We start from the raw sequence: 17,444 nt of genomic DNA on the forward strand, positions 1-17,444 counted from the left end.
ACTTCTTCTCACATTAGGAGTGAAAATCACCAGTGTTCCACTTGGACCAATGTCTGAACGGTTGTAATTTTTTTTAACTTATCTGTATAATTTAAGGAAAATAAATGCCCCTGCTGGTTAAGAAAAAGAGTCTCTTATTTGAAAAGCAAAAATCATAGCTTGAACTTGCATGTTTTGAGTCCCCAAGGAAATTTGAGGTTGAAGAATTTTAGCCTTCAGTGATCTTTGCTTTTGAGGTTTTGATTTAATTTTGGCAGCCAGGTGGTTAGCGGAAGGGAAGGGTGTCGCCCCAAGAACACGGGCCTTCTTTATTTATTCTTTTTTTAGTCACTCATTCAGAGATTATTCATTGACCTGCTGCTCAGCACAGGACGCTGGGGTTTTAAGTTATGCACTCAAATCAGAGAACCCAGACTCCAGCACAGTCCCTGGGCTCACCCACGGTGCACTGTTTTTCATAGTTGAAAGGGAAGTGGACTGTTCATTCGCCTCAGGGACTGGGACAAGAATAACAGGGTGGGTCTCTGGCTCTTCAAATAGGCTGAGAACCCATGAGACCAAGTATGTAAATGCAGGTGTTTGAGACACAGAGTTCTTCCTCCCTCAGAGCTGCCCCGGGTCATCTCTCCATGACTTCTGATGCGCATGGAGGGGTGGTGCTGGGCTGGTGGAATGGGTACCCGTTTGTTCCCCTCCACTGTGCCCTCCTTCCCTGAAGTTGGAGAATAGTGAAGAAGACAAGCTTCTCAAAGGCAGCAGGGTCAGAAGTATCAACAACAACAACAAATGAAGAAATACTCTTCTGGGGGAGTTGGCTAGGTACCAGGTACTGTAGCCTGTTCTAAGACTGTGGTCATGACAGACTAAATCCTGCCTCTGTGTGCTTGAGTCTCATGAGAAAGTCAACCCGAAAACAGAAAATTAAAGTATCTCTCTGAAGTGAGTCTCTCCTGCTGGTCTCTGTCTCTATAGCTTGTCTGAGTCATTCACGGCAGAGATCACAGTCTAAAATATGTTGTTTTCTTTTTATTCCCAGTTAGTGGGAAGGGAGCATGCCTGGCTCGTTCGCTGCTGGATCCTAGCACCCAGAGCAGGGCCTCGCACATCGGAAGTGCTCTGTGAACACAGCGAATGAGCACACGACCTAGTGACCCTGTGACGTGTTTGCACTGGGCCCAAAGTTTAAACTGCAGACTTCTTCTGTGTTGCTGACCGTGGTCAGTTAACACCCTGTGCAATGGAAATTGAAAAGAACACCCACTTTGATAATCCATGCAGATTTTACCTTGTAAAACGGGTAGGTTTCTTAAGGAGATCTTTCTATCCCAGGTTAACCGGCTGTGGCTTACTTTAAAGGCCACTAGAGGACTTTGGTCTTCTGCATTTGGCTCTCGGTACATAGAAGCATCTGGGGTTAGTGATGCTCAGGAGGCTGTGTTCCAACCCTCGGTGATTTATTGAGTTGGTCTGGAGAGGGCTGCATGCCCATGAGAGAAAGAGCCTCTGTTAGTGTCCTCTCTCCTTCACTAGGGTGGGATTTTGGGGGTAACAGGCCACTGTAAATGTGTCATGTTGACAAAATCATTGAGCCCTCAAAATGGAACTGCAGCATCATAAAACTCCGTAATCTAACAACACCAGGTAGCGGCACACATCTCTGTAGCTTACAGTTTGGGTAGTACCGGGAGCCAGCATTTATTGTGCCGTTACCATGTGCCAGCCGTCGTTCCAGGTGTTGTATACATATCTTCTGTAATCCTCGGGACAGCTGACCTGGTGGTTAATGGCCACTTTACAGATAACACCCCAGAGCCTCCGCCCTCTCATGGGATTTCCCAAGATTGAAGGTCTAATTCTGTAGCCTCCCAAGGCAAGAGAAGCCAGGCTCAGGAAATGGCATAGGTTGTCCTGGGTGGCAGGGCACCAGTGCAGATTTCCCTACTGTTTTACCCCAGCACACGTTACTGATTGATTGCAGCCTTCCCTCACTTGCTGTGCTGTGAAATCCTTCTCAATACAGCACTCAAGGGAGACGCTGCCAGGCATTCCGAATGGCAAATGAGTCATAACCTGTTTGCCAAGTGTGCTTTAAATGGGGTGTGTGCCTGTGTGTGTGTGTGTGTGTGTGTGTGTGTGTGTGTGTGTGAAGGGTTTTGCCCTAGGAATTAGAATCTTGGATTCAGGGTGTTATACCATAGCCGTGTAACTTGGGAGCCATTTGTTTATCTCTCCTAACTTCAATTTATTTACCTGTAGAATGGTAATACCTTGCCATACTCACCTCCAAAAGTCACCATATAAATACACCATATAAATACTCAATGACACCACAGTGCCGCTTTTAATTGTAACTGAATGATGAATCAGTATGGGTCATGTCCCTACACAAACATGAAGCAGCCCCCCCCCCCCAAAATGACAAGCAGCTTTCAGCGTCCTCTTGGGACTCCCCCAAAGCCCATGAGTGGAGTATTTGGCTCCCTAACAATCACCAATCACATGGTGAACTTGTTAGGGAAGATTCTTGGATATTATCTCAGAACGGCTGATTGAGGATCCTGGCTCCTAGCATTGGATCTCTAAATTCTTCCACTGCTCAAGTGGAATGATATATGGGATCTAGCACTCCATACTCTGTATGGAACCGCGTTAACCTTTAGGATTTGAAACATCTAGGTAGCTGGTGACAGAAAAGAGGTCCCAGTCTCCTCCCCATCTGTGTCAGGCAAACTCTTAATTCATTCATCAGACCTGTTCAAATGCCTCCTCCTCTGAGAAAACACCCCCAGCTCCCACCAAGGCCAAGCTAATTACTCCCTCACTGTGCTCCAGAGCCCTCCAGCCCACAGGCAGAGCACTTACGGTGCCCCAGGCACTCTGCTGCGTGCTAACACACATCACTGTATTTACTTCTCCCTGTTGGAGAATAAAAGCTTATGTTACCACCTCCACCTTAGAGTTGAGAAAGGGTGACTCAGGCAAGTGAAGTGACTTTCCCTAGGATAATTGGATCTTACTGCCTTATAATCACACCAGAGTCCGTGTCTCTTACAGGAATATGATAATTACGTGAGTTAATGTGAGCTCCTTAACTAGGGAAGTTGCCAATTTCGGCATTCCTGGGAGCAAACACAGGACCTGGTGCATAATAGGTGCTCAACAAATCGTTGTTGCGCTAAAGAAATAATAGAAGAGTTATAGTGAGACAGCCAAGGACAGATAAGGACTGGATGCTTTCCAGCATCTGCCTGTGTTCACACTCATCATCTAATAGAGGAGAAAGGGCAGGAGGTGATGGACTTCTCTGAGGGCTGAAGGCTCCAACTGTCTCTCATACCACTTCACTGTAACCTCATACCAGGGATTCCGGTCTGTCGGCAGCTTTCTGCTAAGTAGGGGACTTAGCAAGTCACAAATTAGAGACTCAAGAAATCCTTACTTGATTGGTTAAGCTAGAGATGCAGAAGAGAAGTAAATGTGTCTCTGAAGAGCTTGATTGTGTTTGCGAATGGAGTTTCTTTTCTTTTTATACAGAGGATAATACATTTTTCCAACCCCATAGACTTCCATGGTCATAAGTCCATTTCAAATATAGTTTTCTTCAGTTCCAATAGTGACTCTTCTGAGTCTTGGTGTTTATGGCTCTAAAATGGGAAGGTTGGAGATGTCTAAGGTTCTTTCCAACTTTCTGGTTCTGTGATGACATCAGCACCCTGGATGAAGTTTAGAACAAATTTAAATTACACAAGTACAAAGTAGTGCTAAAAATGGAATATCTTTAAGTGAATTAGATTATTTCCAGTCTCATGTCTTCTTCCATGTTAATAAAAATCTGAACTCTGTGTCTAAATTTCTAAGTCTTGTTATACAGAGACATTTAGAAAAAAAGAAACTATAAAGAGAAACAAACTGTAGCAGCTTGACTAAGAACAATAATGCAGACAAGTTATCCCAGAGCTTAATCGTTTCCTATAATTTCTTAGGCTTTCTTAGAACTCGGTCTAGGATTTTGCGTAACGTGGTAGAAATGATAAGGATTACATGTGCTATTTGATTGCATTTTTTTCTTTCCTTAATCAAAGTCATAATCCTTGTTTACATTTGAACTTTGTTTTATTATTTGTTTCACAGCGGAAACGGAAGCAGAGCACCCAGGATGAAGATGCAGTTAGCCTTTGTAGTCTCGATATAAGTGTAAGTACGGTCCTTCCTACGTCCCCTGCCATGGGAACACCTCTCATCTCTGAATGTATTTGTTAACATGCTGTGGGCTTTAGGTGGGCTTCCGGGATTCAGTTACGGAGGTTGGGATCTGGGGCAGGGAATGTTAAAAATTTTTTTTTTTTTTTTTTTTTTTTCATTTTACTGGAAGAAGCCAGCTTAAACTTCCAAGCCACTTGTTTATTGCTTGTCTCGTAAAATGAACAATGAAATCAGTGCATCTGGATAGAATCTAGATAAAGGCCGCTGTGCCGTGGTGGAGACTGAGTACTGAAGGTGTGTCCCCCTTCTGAGGAAGTTGGCAGATTGGCCCGACTCAAGCCGCTGCATGGCTCAAAGGCCAGAAGAAGTGTCTGGCAGCATGGCTGAGGGAATGGCTTTGGTTTCAGCAGCTTAGTTTGAATGAAGAGTCTATACTTAGATTTGTATGACACCTGTCTTCTCCTCTGTTTTCTCATGAGGCAAAGACTTAACAGAATTGTTGTGAGGATCACACAAAACAATCAAAGTGAGAATACCAACTGCATAGCCTGGTACATAGGAGACACTCACCAAATGTTAACCTCACTATATTTTCCTTTAAAAGCAGAAGTTTGCAAAAGATGTTTGAATGACCTAGTAACTGTGCTAGTGATGACAGAAGTCAAAAGCTTTCTTGGATTTTTTCAGGCCCATGTCTTTGGGTGCTGAATTTCAGTAGTTTTCTTTGCGTGGCCTCCTTGCCTCCCCAGTGACACAGTTGGGGAGGCTCCCTGGGCCTCTTATGCTCTGGATGCTGAATTTCAGTCATTTGTTTTCTGTGGCCTCCTTGTCTCCCTAGTGACACAGTTGGGAAGGCTCCCCGGGCAGCTGGTGCTCTCACTGTCTAGGGACTGGGGGGTCAGGATTCTGGCCTGGGGTCAGGATTCTGGCCTCCGCTGTGCTCCCCATGTCTGTTCATCATTCACACTCCCTGGAACTTTAATCTTCATGCGTCCATGGTGGATCCATCTAACATTAGGGCCTGGTCCTCCTCCTCCACACACTGCAAAACCCACTGTTGTGAGATGAAGCTTCTATGCTAAGAATTAAGAACTGGATCATGGTGCTGGCTCTGTCTGTAACTAATGATGTAATCTTGGGCAAGTCAGTTCCTCTCTATGGGCCTCATCTGTTAAAAAACAATTTTGAGATACAGTCTTTAAACCATTGTAAAAATTTGAAGCTCCATTGAACACAGATTATTGGGTTCTCACCTGATAACATTTGTTTACCCATATAAGCAATGCTCTCTTAGTTATTTTTAATTGTGGCAGAGTTTTCTATGATGAACATGGCTGTGACGGAGGGAGCCTGCGCTAGCTAGCGTTAATGTATTCGCACATCTTTATTTGCCACATGGTGTTTGTTCCAGTCTTTAGACCATCAGATTGGTGGGTTGGACCAGTTTATTCTGTTGCTATGGTAATAGGACAAAAAAGACGATGTTATTCTTGCTTTTACTTTACTCATTGAACCTTTTATTGTTGACAAGTGAAGTCTTGAAACTTTCTTTATTGACAACGAGTTTTTTGGTGTTAGCAAATGTTTTTAATTTTGTGGCAATTATTAGTATTATTGGTGTTCAGAATATATAGAGCCCTTAGCCGTCATATATCCAGTCCCCTCACTTTGAAAATGAAAAAGTAGAAGCCCAGGGAAGTGTAGTGATTTAATAAGACTTTAACCTAGATCATTTCTAAGATCATGCCTCATCCTATGTTTTTTCCTGAACTATGTTTATTTTTCAGAAAAACACGTCTCTAGAAGCTTTATTCAAAGAACTACTAAACTCTTTTATATGAAAGGATTATTTGCAATCATGAGTTCTGATTTGGTTTTCATGTTGATTGGCATCCATGACCTTACCTTCTGATCAGAGTCATCTAAGCTCATATAATGAATTATTTGATGTCTTTTCTCCTTATGCACATAGAAGGCAATGGCACTCCACTCCAGTACTCTTGCCTGGAAAATCCCACGGACGGAGGAGCCTGGAAGGCTGCAGTCCATGGGGTCGAGAAGAGTCGGACACGACTGAGCGACTTCACTTTCACTTTTCACTTTCATGCATTGGAGAAGGAAATGGCAACCCACTCCAGTGTTCTTGCCTGGAGAATCCCAGGGACGGGGGAGCCTGGTGGGCTGCCATCTGTGGGGGGTCTCACAGAGTTGGACATGACTGAAGTGACTTAGCAGCAGTAGCAGCTCTTTATGCAGCCGCAAAAGATACATCTCCCTCCCTTGCGGTATCTCTTAACCATATCATATCATGTTTTGTCACAGTAAAGAGACTTTCATGGAAGAGTCTACCTTTATGCTTAGGGATTCACCTGTGGCCAAACTCCTTTCTGATTTCTCTGTTATTTTTTCCTGTTTCTTGGCAAACAGATTCCAGAACCTGGACAGTTTCCTCCAAATATTATCATGTAATATTATAATCATTATAAAGCTTAAAAGAATCCTAGAAGCTGTTGGAGGACATGAAAACTGGTGTTTTGCAAGTTTACTGACAGTCCAAGCTGTACAGAGATGATGGGGTATGTGACAGATACACATGTGGCCGTAGAGGAACTACTACTGATTTTCAGTGCCTTGCACCTAACAGGTATTTGGTAGAGATGAGTTGAATGAACTAGTGGATAGAGCCACTCATGAGAAAATTGTAGCCATAAAGGCTGCAATGTCTGAGTAAATATCTGAGTCCCACAAATTAATAAATAAATGTCTTTGTAGTCTCCCCAGAGGTGCTTTTTAAATGGTGATGTTCAGTAGAGTCACAGCAGCATTAATGAAGAGTTGTTTTGAGCCTGTTTCTATGTGTAGTGGAAAGTATCTGAAAAAAAGGTGGGTTCCAGTGGATGACTCATACCGGAAGATGTGAGGGCTTGGGAAAGTAATATTAGTAACTCTCAATTTTGATTCCACTTCATAAGTGGAAAGACATTCACCAGATGTATGCTTGAACATGAAGTTGCTGAATTGGGGACAGGGATCTTTGGGGGTCAAGTTTCCATTGAGTCCTAGCCCAATGCTGTACAATGAGCTCTTCATAAATACTTATTGGTTAGTGAATTTTAACAACAATGAAAAGAGTGGATCTTCCCAATGTGTATGTGGAATTCAACACACGTACCCCCTTTCTAGAAATATATCTGTGGCCTAAAGTTGGGAAGTGTTAACACAAAAACTTTCCCCTTTTGATTAAAAGCACATAGTGGTGTCTGAGTGTGGATAACACCAAACATTCTCGTTGATATCTTGCTTTATTTTAAAGCCTCAGATGACAATTCTGGTAGGTGCCTGCTAAAGGGTTTTCCTTCTGAACTCCTCTGCAACCTCCTATTGAACTTGAACTTAGAGACCAAACAGGAGTGGGTAAGCTAAATAAAGAGTGTCCCTTACAGAACAGGGATCCTGTTGTTTGAGGGCCAGGTGTGTCATGGACTCTTGAGAATCTGATGATAGCACTGGGCTTCAGACAATTTTACAAGATTGACATATGATTTTATGGGTCTCACAGAGCCCAGCCAATACCCCAAGTGAGGAATTCCTCTTAAAAAGGAAACTGGAAGGGTCCTAAGGCATGGTGACGTATCTCCGCAGAATTATTCTCCCACCCTCAACCTCCAGCACTTGGTGAAAAATGAATTGTGACTGGAGAGTCCACAGTAGTTGACAATATAATTGGTCTCTATTTTTTCCCCACCACTTTACCCAGTCCACTGGCTGAGCCCCTGGCTTCCTGGCAGGATAGAACGCAAACTATTCCAGAGGGGGGTGGGGGGGAAGCAGACTATATTTTTTTTAACACTTTAGAGAACAATTTGCAGAGTGGAGAATGCTCCCAGAAGCCGCCTACAAATCTTCTCTCACGTCAGAGGATATGAGTGGGATGGTTTCAGGGACATTGCTTCCCCCACAGCACTTTTCTCATTTGAATTCTAGTGGGCGAGAGACTCCCGAGTAAAGAGCTGGGTTTCATGGTCCCTCAAGCAAGGCCCTTGGCAGAAGAGCCAGGTGTGACCCTGATGCAGGGCACTGCTTAGCTTCAAACATCCTTTATCAAAAAATATACGAATGTTGGGACAGGCCTAAGAACAGTTTCCAATGAAGAAACAGTGTAAAAGATAAAAAGGAGTATATGTTCTTTGTTGCAGATTTGGAAAATGTGAGCACTAGAATTCACTATACTCTTACCTCAAAGTAGTGGCTACATTTTAATGTATTAACTTTCTACACTTGATCTTAGTCAAAAGGCCGAGAAGCGATAATGTATTAACTTTCTAGAGTTATATACACACTCACTTAAAACTTTTTAATTATGAAATATTTCAGGCATACAAAATGGTATAAAAGATAATGTAAAATTCCAGGTAGCTACCAAATGCAACTAAAGACATGTGCCCTTAACGATGCCACAGGCCCTTTAAAAAATCCCTTGCTTTGCTGTGTTTAATGTTTATTGTTGCCTTCCCTTTCTATAAACTTGCTATGTACATGTAGCCCTAAATAGCACATATGTTATCAACCGACTTTTAAAGTTTATGTAAGCATACAGTTTTAATGGCGATCATAACACATATTAATTTATTCCTGTATTTTCCATTTACTATATTGAAATCATGTCACCACAACCTGAAACATTCTTCAATAACATTATTTTAAATAACCATACTTTGTCAAATGGATGCACCAAGTTTATTTAGCCAGTCTTTCCTTGGATAGTTAGATAAGTTGCAGTTTTTTACTATTACAAATACCACTGATGGGCATCCAAGAATATCTTTGTGTGATTCTTGTATCCGTAGGATAAAATATAAATTTCCTGGCTAAAAGGGAATGAATATGTTTTAAACCTGTTCAAAGGTTTATACTCCTTCTGGCAGTGAGAGGTAGAAATTCAGTTCAGAGCATTTGAGCCTCTCGTGTGGAAACTTGGAATGGGAAATTGTTCTCAGTTTTCTTTCCCACATTCTCTTTCAGCCATATCGCTGGTCCCTTGCTAAGTGTGGCTCTATGTGGGACATTTGCTAAGCCCCCTCTTTGGGAGGAGCCCCTCCTGTTGCCTTTTCAGAGCCCAGGGTCTCTCTTACCTGGCAGGGAGGGACTGATAGTGGTGGAGTTGGTGGTGGGGCATCCTTTCCATGTGGCGGGGCTTCCCACAGGAGCAGGCGGCTGAACGATAACTGGGGTTGGGATGAGACCCATTTAACCCTCACAGCAGTCCTCTGACCATGGATGTTATCATACCCTTTTGGTAGATGAGAAAACTGAAGCTCAGAGAAATAAGAAATTTGCTCAAAACCCCACGTTGTTGTAGATTCAAGGCCAGGAGAGCTGGCTGCCACAGCTTCTCCATGCTGCCTCTAGCACAGGAAGGAGAAAGCATTTGACTCCAGGGCTTCTGGTGATGGATGATGGACAGGACGTTGAGCTGATCTTTTTGGCAACCCAGCTTTGAGGTTTATGACCATGCACCTTCAGAGTACTATAACCTGTGCTTTCCAATTACTTACCCTGTTACATGGACGCTCAGTGCACAAGAGTTGACACATGAGAAGGGGGAAAAGCTTTCCTATCTTAGTGAAGGTAAATGACGTTTCTTTGCTAGGACGTGTTAAACCAGACACTAAACAGCAGCAGGATTATTTTATCTCTGCTCAGCAGAGTCCAGATAATTACAAAAGATACCATTTCTGTGGTTTTGTTTCTCTTGGTCTGTTCTGGAACTTGCTAAATGGGGAGATTAGCCTTGCCCTGACCAGCATGAGGCCTTGATGAATTACGTGGGAGATTTTAATAATGCTCTTATCACCGAGGAGACCAGGCCTGCCCCTGAGACTGGGTTGTCAATAGCGCATATTTATATTTAACCTGATGGATTTTTTTTTTTTTTCTGTTTTGGAATTACGATCTGGTCTTGCTGCCTGTGAAATTATCTGGGCCTACAGTAGTGGAGATCCTGTGTTGAGTCTCAACCCAAATCTCTGATGGCAGATCTGCTCGTTGTTGACCTAAGCACATTTTATCTTGCTGCTGTTACTGTTGTTTAGTTGCTAAGTCGTGCCAACTCTTTTTGTGACCCCATGGACTACAGCCCACCAGGCTCCTCTGTCCATAGGATTTCCCAGGCAAGAATTCTGGGATACATGGGAATTCCTAGGCATCTCCTCCTCCAGGGGATCTTCCCCACCCAGGGGTTGAACCTGCGTCTCCTGCATTGGCAGGTGTACTTACCTTCTTTATCTTGCCTTTGGCCTAATCGATTAGCTTGTCAGTGGTTGTCATTTTACAATGTATTCACTATGGTCTTTTCTCTTTGATCCACCTCTTGAAAAGCACAGTGACAAAGGAATTCCTGGGAGCTTCATGACATGCTCTCAGAAGCTGATCATGGGACAAAGTGTCAGTCATCATCTTTTGTCCTCCTTCAGTGACCCCCATGGGGCCCAGGATTATTGAGGGATCCTGTATTCTGAGTATACCTAGTTGTTTGAATTTGTCATGAGAATTACAGGCTTTTTTAGAGATTAATTACCTTCAGTTTCTCCACCTGTAACCTGAAATCATAGCAGTGTCTTGCCTTAGAGTTATAAGGATTAAAATAAGTTAATTCACATAGAGCATATAGTACCTGGCCCTTGGTAAGCACAAAAAACACTAGCTATTGTTGCTGTTGATTTCATAATACAATATTGATTCTGTGGTTCAATTTGAGGATGTCATTGTCACAAATGTTCCATACATAGAACTGATTATGAAATTAAAAAAAAACCCGGAATATAAAGAGATGTATACAAGGAGTTTTAGTACAGTGTTCTAAAATAATAGCCTTAAGCTGGAAACAGCATGAGTGACTAAATTATATAGAGACTTGTAAATGTATTGCAAAATAGAAGTGTAACACGTGATTACAGAGCACATAACTGTGTAAGTTACGCCTCTAGATGGTTATGTATATATGTGTCCACTTGAAGGAACACGCAGGGAGGAACATACACTACATTGTGGGTAGTGGTTACGTTGGGAGAATGGGTTTACAGGAAGGGGTGGTTGAGTTCCAGGGGTTCTTAACCTTTTGCATCTTGTGAAACCTATGAACCTCCCCCCACCACCAAGACTGTTTAGATGTGCTTAAAATACAATATATGATTAGAACAAAACCCACTTTTACTGAAATATAGTTATCAAAATATTTAAAAACAAAATTGTGGTAAGAGTTACATATGTGCTTAATTAGTGCATTAAGTAACAAGATCTGGCAACAAATCCAACATCTCATACACCTTCCGTGAAATGATAAGAGTAAATGCTATTTTGAAATACCCTCACCAGCCACACTGTGATTTGAAAATACAGTGATTTTTATGGTGACCACGTCATGGGTCTGCTAGTGCTTCTGTGATTTGTGGTCTCCATTCATAAAGGAAGTGCTAAATTTCACTTGTTAGTAAAATTGATCTTCAGTGGGTTTTTTTTTTCCATCCAAACTCACAGATGCTCTGAATTGAATCCGTGCAATCCTTGGGCTTCTGAGGATTTTAGATTAAGAATCCCTGTTTAAGACACTCAGTCTGTTATGATAAGCTTTGTACTGTATTACTTTAGTACTTCAAATGACTAAAATTTTTTTAAAAATATAATAAATATAATTGATTTTGACCTGCTGGTATATGAGGTTGTTAGTGTTTTAAAGGAGGGAAAATAAAACATTACATAAAATTAAAGGATGGGGATAATGATGATAATGTTGTTTTTAGAAAGACTTTGCTACAAGCATTAAATCAGTTCAGTTCTCAGCTCTTGGTGTTTATTTAGGTTTTTCTTTGAGACCAGCTTAGCTTTTTTAAATAAATGACTTAACTCACCCCAGTACTTTAGTATAAGATCTTTTATGCTTTTTCTGCTATTGAAAAACAGTTTTAGGGTAGAAAAATGTCCTTGTTTTTAAAAGATGAATACTGAAGTATTTAAAATGTCATTATATCTGTAATTTATTTTTGAATATTTTATAAGTTGTAAAGTAAATATTTTTAAATAAAAATTTTATTTTTAATTACACATGTAACACTGCTTATATATTCCCACAATTAAAAAAAAAATCAAGAGAGGTAGAACTAACAACCCATTAACCATCCATGGTCCCACTTACCTTCTTAGGTATAATCTGGTTATTAATTTAGTCTCCTCCCAGATATTTAGATATATAGATAGATAGAGCTACAAAAGTGAGTTTGTGGTGGCTTTGTAAAGATGTGCTGTCATTTTTTTGTTTTACTTTGCAATTTGCTTTTTTTCTTTTAAATTGTCTGTTTTTTAGAGCAGTTTTAGGTTCACAGCAAAATGAAGCAGAAAGTGTATGTCCTCTGCCCCTACACATGTACAGTGTCCCCCCCGTGTCAACATCCCCCACTGGAGCGGTACAGTGTGACAACGGATGACCCTACGTTGACACATCATTATTATGCACAGTCCACAGTTCACATCAGGGTTCACTCGGTGTACTTTCTGTGGGTTTTGACACACTTGTAATGACATATCCATTATGGTATCTTCAGAATAGCCCTGAAGATGCTCTGTGCTCTGCCTATTCATCTCTCTCTCATCTCAGCCCCTGGCAACCACCCATCTTTTTACTGTCTCCATAGTTTTACCTTCTCCAGAATGTCATACAGTTCTTTTCAGACTGGCTTCTTTAACTCATTAATAGCCATTAAGGGTCCTCCAAGTCTTTTCATGGCTTGAGAGCTCTTTTTTTTTTTTTTTTTCTTTAATCATGGAAATAATATTCTGTTGTATGGATGTACCATAGTTTATTTATCCATTCGCTTAGTGAAGGGTATGTCTCATTGTTTTAACTGCTGCTTATTTTTGCACGAGACAAATGGGTCATAGTTTATTTTAACAGCATTCTCCATTGAGGGGGCATTTTTGTTGTTTCCAGTATTTTCCAGTTACAATGACCATCCTCATATTCCAGAGCAAGTAGTAAGGTAGATGCAAAAAAGTACCTGTGTGCACTGGTTACTTTAAAGTTAATATGAATAATATAAGTTGCCATTTTTATAATTCAAATTTTTGTGCACACAGGTAAAAACCAAATTGTTTCCAAATGCAGAACTGAACAGGCCATGAGAAGTAATAGAGAGGAAAGGTTCTTTTGTCTCCATCATAAGGGCTTCATTTAAATAAAGGCTGTGCAACTATTAAACTTGTGTATCTCCAGAAGTGTATTCCTTTTCTGTCATCCATGGTTAAAAATACAAAACTACAGTTGTAAATTCAAAGGAAAAGTCTTGTTATATTGACCAAGATTAGGTCTCAACTGCTTTTAAATTTTTGTAGTTTATCATTAATTCTATTTTGACTGAGATTATTTGCAGTAAAAAGTCACTAGAAAATAATTGTTTACAAATACCTTTCTTATAGTTTATTTTTTTCTGAAACATAGTCTGGGTCTGTCCACCTGAAAATTACATAAGTAATCTTGGTTAGAAAGTACCATCCGGGCTTCTATTCCCAGCTAATTGAGTTTTTCCTCTAAATGACTTATGTAATTGCATCAAGCCTCATCTTTGATCTGGTTATATAGTCCTAGTTTCAGTAACAGAAGCTGTTTCTCTTTCTTCTTTCTCTTCTTATTTGTGTCTGCTGCCCCTTCTCTGTGAAGAAAAGGTGGTGGGTTGACTTTGTTCCCTTAACATTTATTATATATAAACTTTTTACATTATTGGATTAGTACTTGTATTTTGGAGGAACTTTTGAAAAATGTAAAAAGAATCCATGAGATTCATTTTACAAGTGTAAAAAGGATCCATGAGAATACTCAGGATTTGCATGTCTTCCTCCACCCAGCTCTCTAACTTAACACTGCTATGCCTGGCTCATTTTGTGGAGAGCTGAGGGTGAAGTGTTTGAATCACAGGTTTATTATCTTCAGTGGTCCAAATGCAAAGTTTTGGGTTAACTCCTTAGAAATCCTGCAGGGAATTGAAAGTGTTTGTTTCTTTCTTTAGCAGACTAACTTTTTTTTTTCTCTTAGTTACATAAATGAGATTTCTTTTACTCCCACACACCTCAAAACATCAGCGTCTAAAACTGAAATCTTCTACTGAACACAAAAGTCAATAAATCTAAAGTATCTTCTTTGCCTTTATTTGCCAAAGTGATGCTTTTGCTAGCCAGGTCTGTATGAATTCTATCCAAGGAGATATTTATTTCTATAGAATTAATGAGTTCACTTGTTTATTGTTTAGTGCACTCATGGAAGTGATTCATGCACTAATTCAATTGACTGCTATTTATTGGACTGTACGGTATGTCAGCACAAGGACACTGAAGAAGAGAAACTTAAAGATCCATTCATCTGCAGACAGGTGGGAATTGCATACCGTTCTGTTACAAGTTAACCAATCACAGAGAAAGAACATTTTAGCTTTTTACCCAGGACTGGTTTTCTCCTTTCTGTAAGGAAATAAATCCAATTATCAGGATTTGTTTCGAGAGAAAGAAATTTTGCTATGTATTCTGCTTGCTAACCTTTTTGTCCTAGAGAGTATCCCTGAAATTGACTTATTTCTTGCTGATCAGCGCAGAGGTTCAACTGTGGATGTACTTCACTTCACTTTAGGCAAAACCTGACCCTGAGAAGTTATAGTCTTGCAGGTGAGCTTTGCATCTGTGCTCTCCACAGAGTGAGCCAGCATTGGGTTTCAAAGCAAGAGCCCTGGAAGGAACCTTAGAGATTATCTAGTTGAGTATATTTCATTTTGTAAATGTGGCAATGGAAGCTGAGACACGTTGCATGTCCAGCCCAAAGTGATCAAGGAAGAACAAGAATATAATTTTGAGGATTTGTATTCTGGATTGTACCTTAAACTCAGGAGGAGGTAGAAACTAAGAGTACTGGTTCACCACTTCCTAGCTGTGTGACTTTGCACAGTGTATTCAACTTCTCTGTCTTACGGTTTCCTTGGCTGGAAAATGCAGGTGACTAGGGTCACAAAGAGTCGGACACAACTGAGCGACTTGACTTTCACTTTTCACTTTCATGCATTGGAGAAGGAAATGGCCACCCACTCCAGTATTCTTGCCTGGAGAATCCCAGGGACGGGGGAGCTTGGTGGGCTGCCGTCTATGGGGTTGCACAGAGTCGGACACGACTGAAGCGACTTAGCAGCAGCAGCAGCAGGGTTGCTGTAAGAATTCAGTGAGATAGTGCAGGTAGGGCTGGGGCACGGTGCCTGACACAAGCAAGCACTCAGTTGCTGTTGAGAATGCAGAATATCCAGGAGCCATGGGACAAGATACAGGCAGAGATACCGTCTGTTTCTGGTGTTGCTGCAAAGAGTGCTGGTATGTACCCAGCTCTCTATCAAGATTTTGTTGAGTGGATTTTTTTCCCATTGGAAACTTGGTAATTCTCATAGAGAATAAATGACACCAGGAAGGGGAAAATAAAGATGCTTAGGGGTTGCTTAAAACAAGAGGGCTGGGAAATTCTATGCCTTTTTAGGGGAAACAAGTTTGTTTTTAAATGTATTTATATTTTTAATGTATTTTTGAGATGTTGTAATATGTATTTAAATGAGTAAATAATAATAATCAGTAGGAATATTTAACTAAATGCCTCAACTGTTGATTTCACTCTGCAAAGCTTTGTTCCGAGCCCAGCTGTCGTGTTCAGCAGGCGACTGGTGGTAACATCTCTGTCAGCTCTGCCTCTCAATAGAGCCGCAGCCACACCACTGTCACCTTCTCCAGCTGGTCCACCTTCATTCGGCTCCCATTATCTCCATGAAGTCTGCATGATTCCAGGGGCTTCCCTGCTTCTACCCTTGACCCTCTGTTGTTCACTCTCAGCACAGCAGCTGGACGGGTTGTCTTAAGGCTAAATCACACGCTGTTTCTCTCACGTTCCCCTCCTCGCTCAGCATCATTGCCGTGTCCTGAGGTCCTGCCCAACGAGGTCGTGTTGCTACTCCTGGACCTCGTCACCTCCACACACTCTTTTCTCTGTGCCCCCACCACTCTGGCCTTTTTCTTCTTCTACACTCACACTCCAGGGCCTCGGCAACTGCAGTTTCTCTCCATTTAGAAAGCTCTTTCAGGCACCCCTATGGCTTACTTCCCATTTTCCTTCAGGTATCTGCTGAAATGTTCTTAGACTGGTTTTTGTGACCCCCTCACCCTACCCCCTACCCCCGTAGAGCAGCATTTCATTCCCCACCCCCACCCCACCCTAGCACTCCCTGCTCGTCCTACCTGACTTTGTATTTTTTCCTTTATGGTATTTATCATCACCTGCCACATGTTTTTTTTAATTTATTTATTAGTATCTGTCCATACTACCATACAGCTTTCATTTTGTTTTCTGACATATTTCTAACATAGGGGGTGATATCTGGCACAGAGCACATCTACTTGATACTTGTTGGATAAATGAATGAGTGGCTGCTTCAGTTCAACATGAACACCAAAGTGGCCACTCATTCATGTGCTGTCTTTGGAAGGTTACTGTAAACATGAGCTGGATTTATCTTGTTGACATTGTAAGAATATCTGTCTTCCTCTACAAACATATTTGCATTCCCTCCTTTTGGAAGAAAATCCATAAAACAAGAGGCAAAACCAAGGCCTACCTGAAGAGACCATGTGGTGTACAAAGCGAGATGAGTGAATGTAATGCCAGGCTTTTATGAGCTAATGATATAAGTCAGTCTGGAGATAAGAGGATATAAGTGTGAAATGTACATGTGATTTCTACAGATGTGGAATCGTTGATGCCAATGCTTTCATATTTCACTCACTTTGTGCTGCAGGAATCTCTCAGGATAATGGTAGGAACAGAAATTTTCTGTTACAATGTAAAGCATTCCCTTTCGAAGTCTCAGCTCCTTTCCATCTAACTGGTATTCACTGAGTGCAAGGCCCTGTTCCTGGTGCCCACTACATGGGGAGAGGAGGAGAGATACATGCGAGGAGTTTGTCAGATGCACTCATCTCTGGATGATCCCAGTTAATGAAAAGCAGTGTATTCTGGGCCAGTTAAAACAGTGGGCTACTGGACATTAACTGCAGCTCAGCCTGGACTGTGTTCGGCGATGACATTGAAACGTGAGCTTGTCTTGCCTTCCTGAGCATTCTCGGTATACTCATGCTCCTGCTCAGTTGCTCAGTTGTGTCCGGTTCTTTCTTGGACT

General features: G+C 41.4%; 1 protein-coding gene across 10 annotated transcripts in view; it reads left to right on the top strand.

Moving 5' to 3' along the window:
- ARHGEF3 (Rho guanine nucleotide exchange factor 3) overlaps window positions 1–17,444 on the top strand; it is a 314,253-nt gene that overhangs the window by 163,505 nt on the left and 133,304 nt on the right. For 9 of the 10 annotated variants that reach the window (XM_044933925.2, XM_044933927.2, XM_044933924.2 and 6 more), the window contains one exon: window positions 4,132–4,194. In XM_044933925.2, the coding sequence (XP_044789860.2) occupies window positions 4,132–4,194 (63 nt within the window). Of the gene's footprint in view, window positions 1–1,222; window positions 1,298–4,131; window positions 4,195–17,444 lie in introns of those variants that run through there. The other variant, XM_044933928.2, reaches the window with a different exon arrangement.

Source organism: Bubalus bubalis, chromosome 21 (genome assembly GCF_019923935.1).
Source record: "Bubalus bubalis isolate 160015118507 breed Murrah chromosome 21, NDDB_SH_1, whole genome shotgun sequence".
NCBI classification, from domain to species: Eukaryota; Metazoa; Chordata; class Mammalia; order Artiodactyla; family Bovidae; genus Bubalus; species Bubalus bubalis.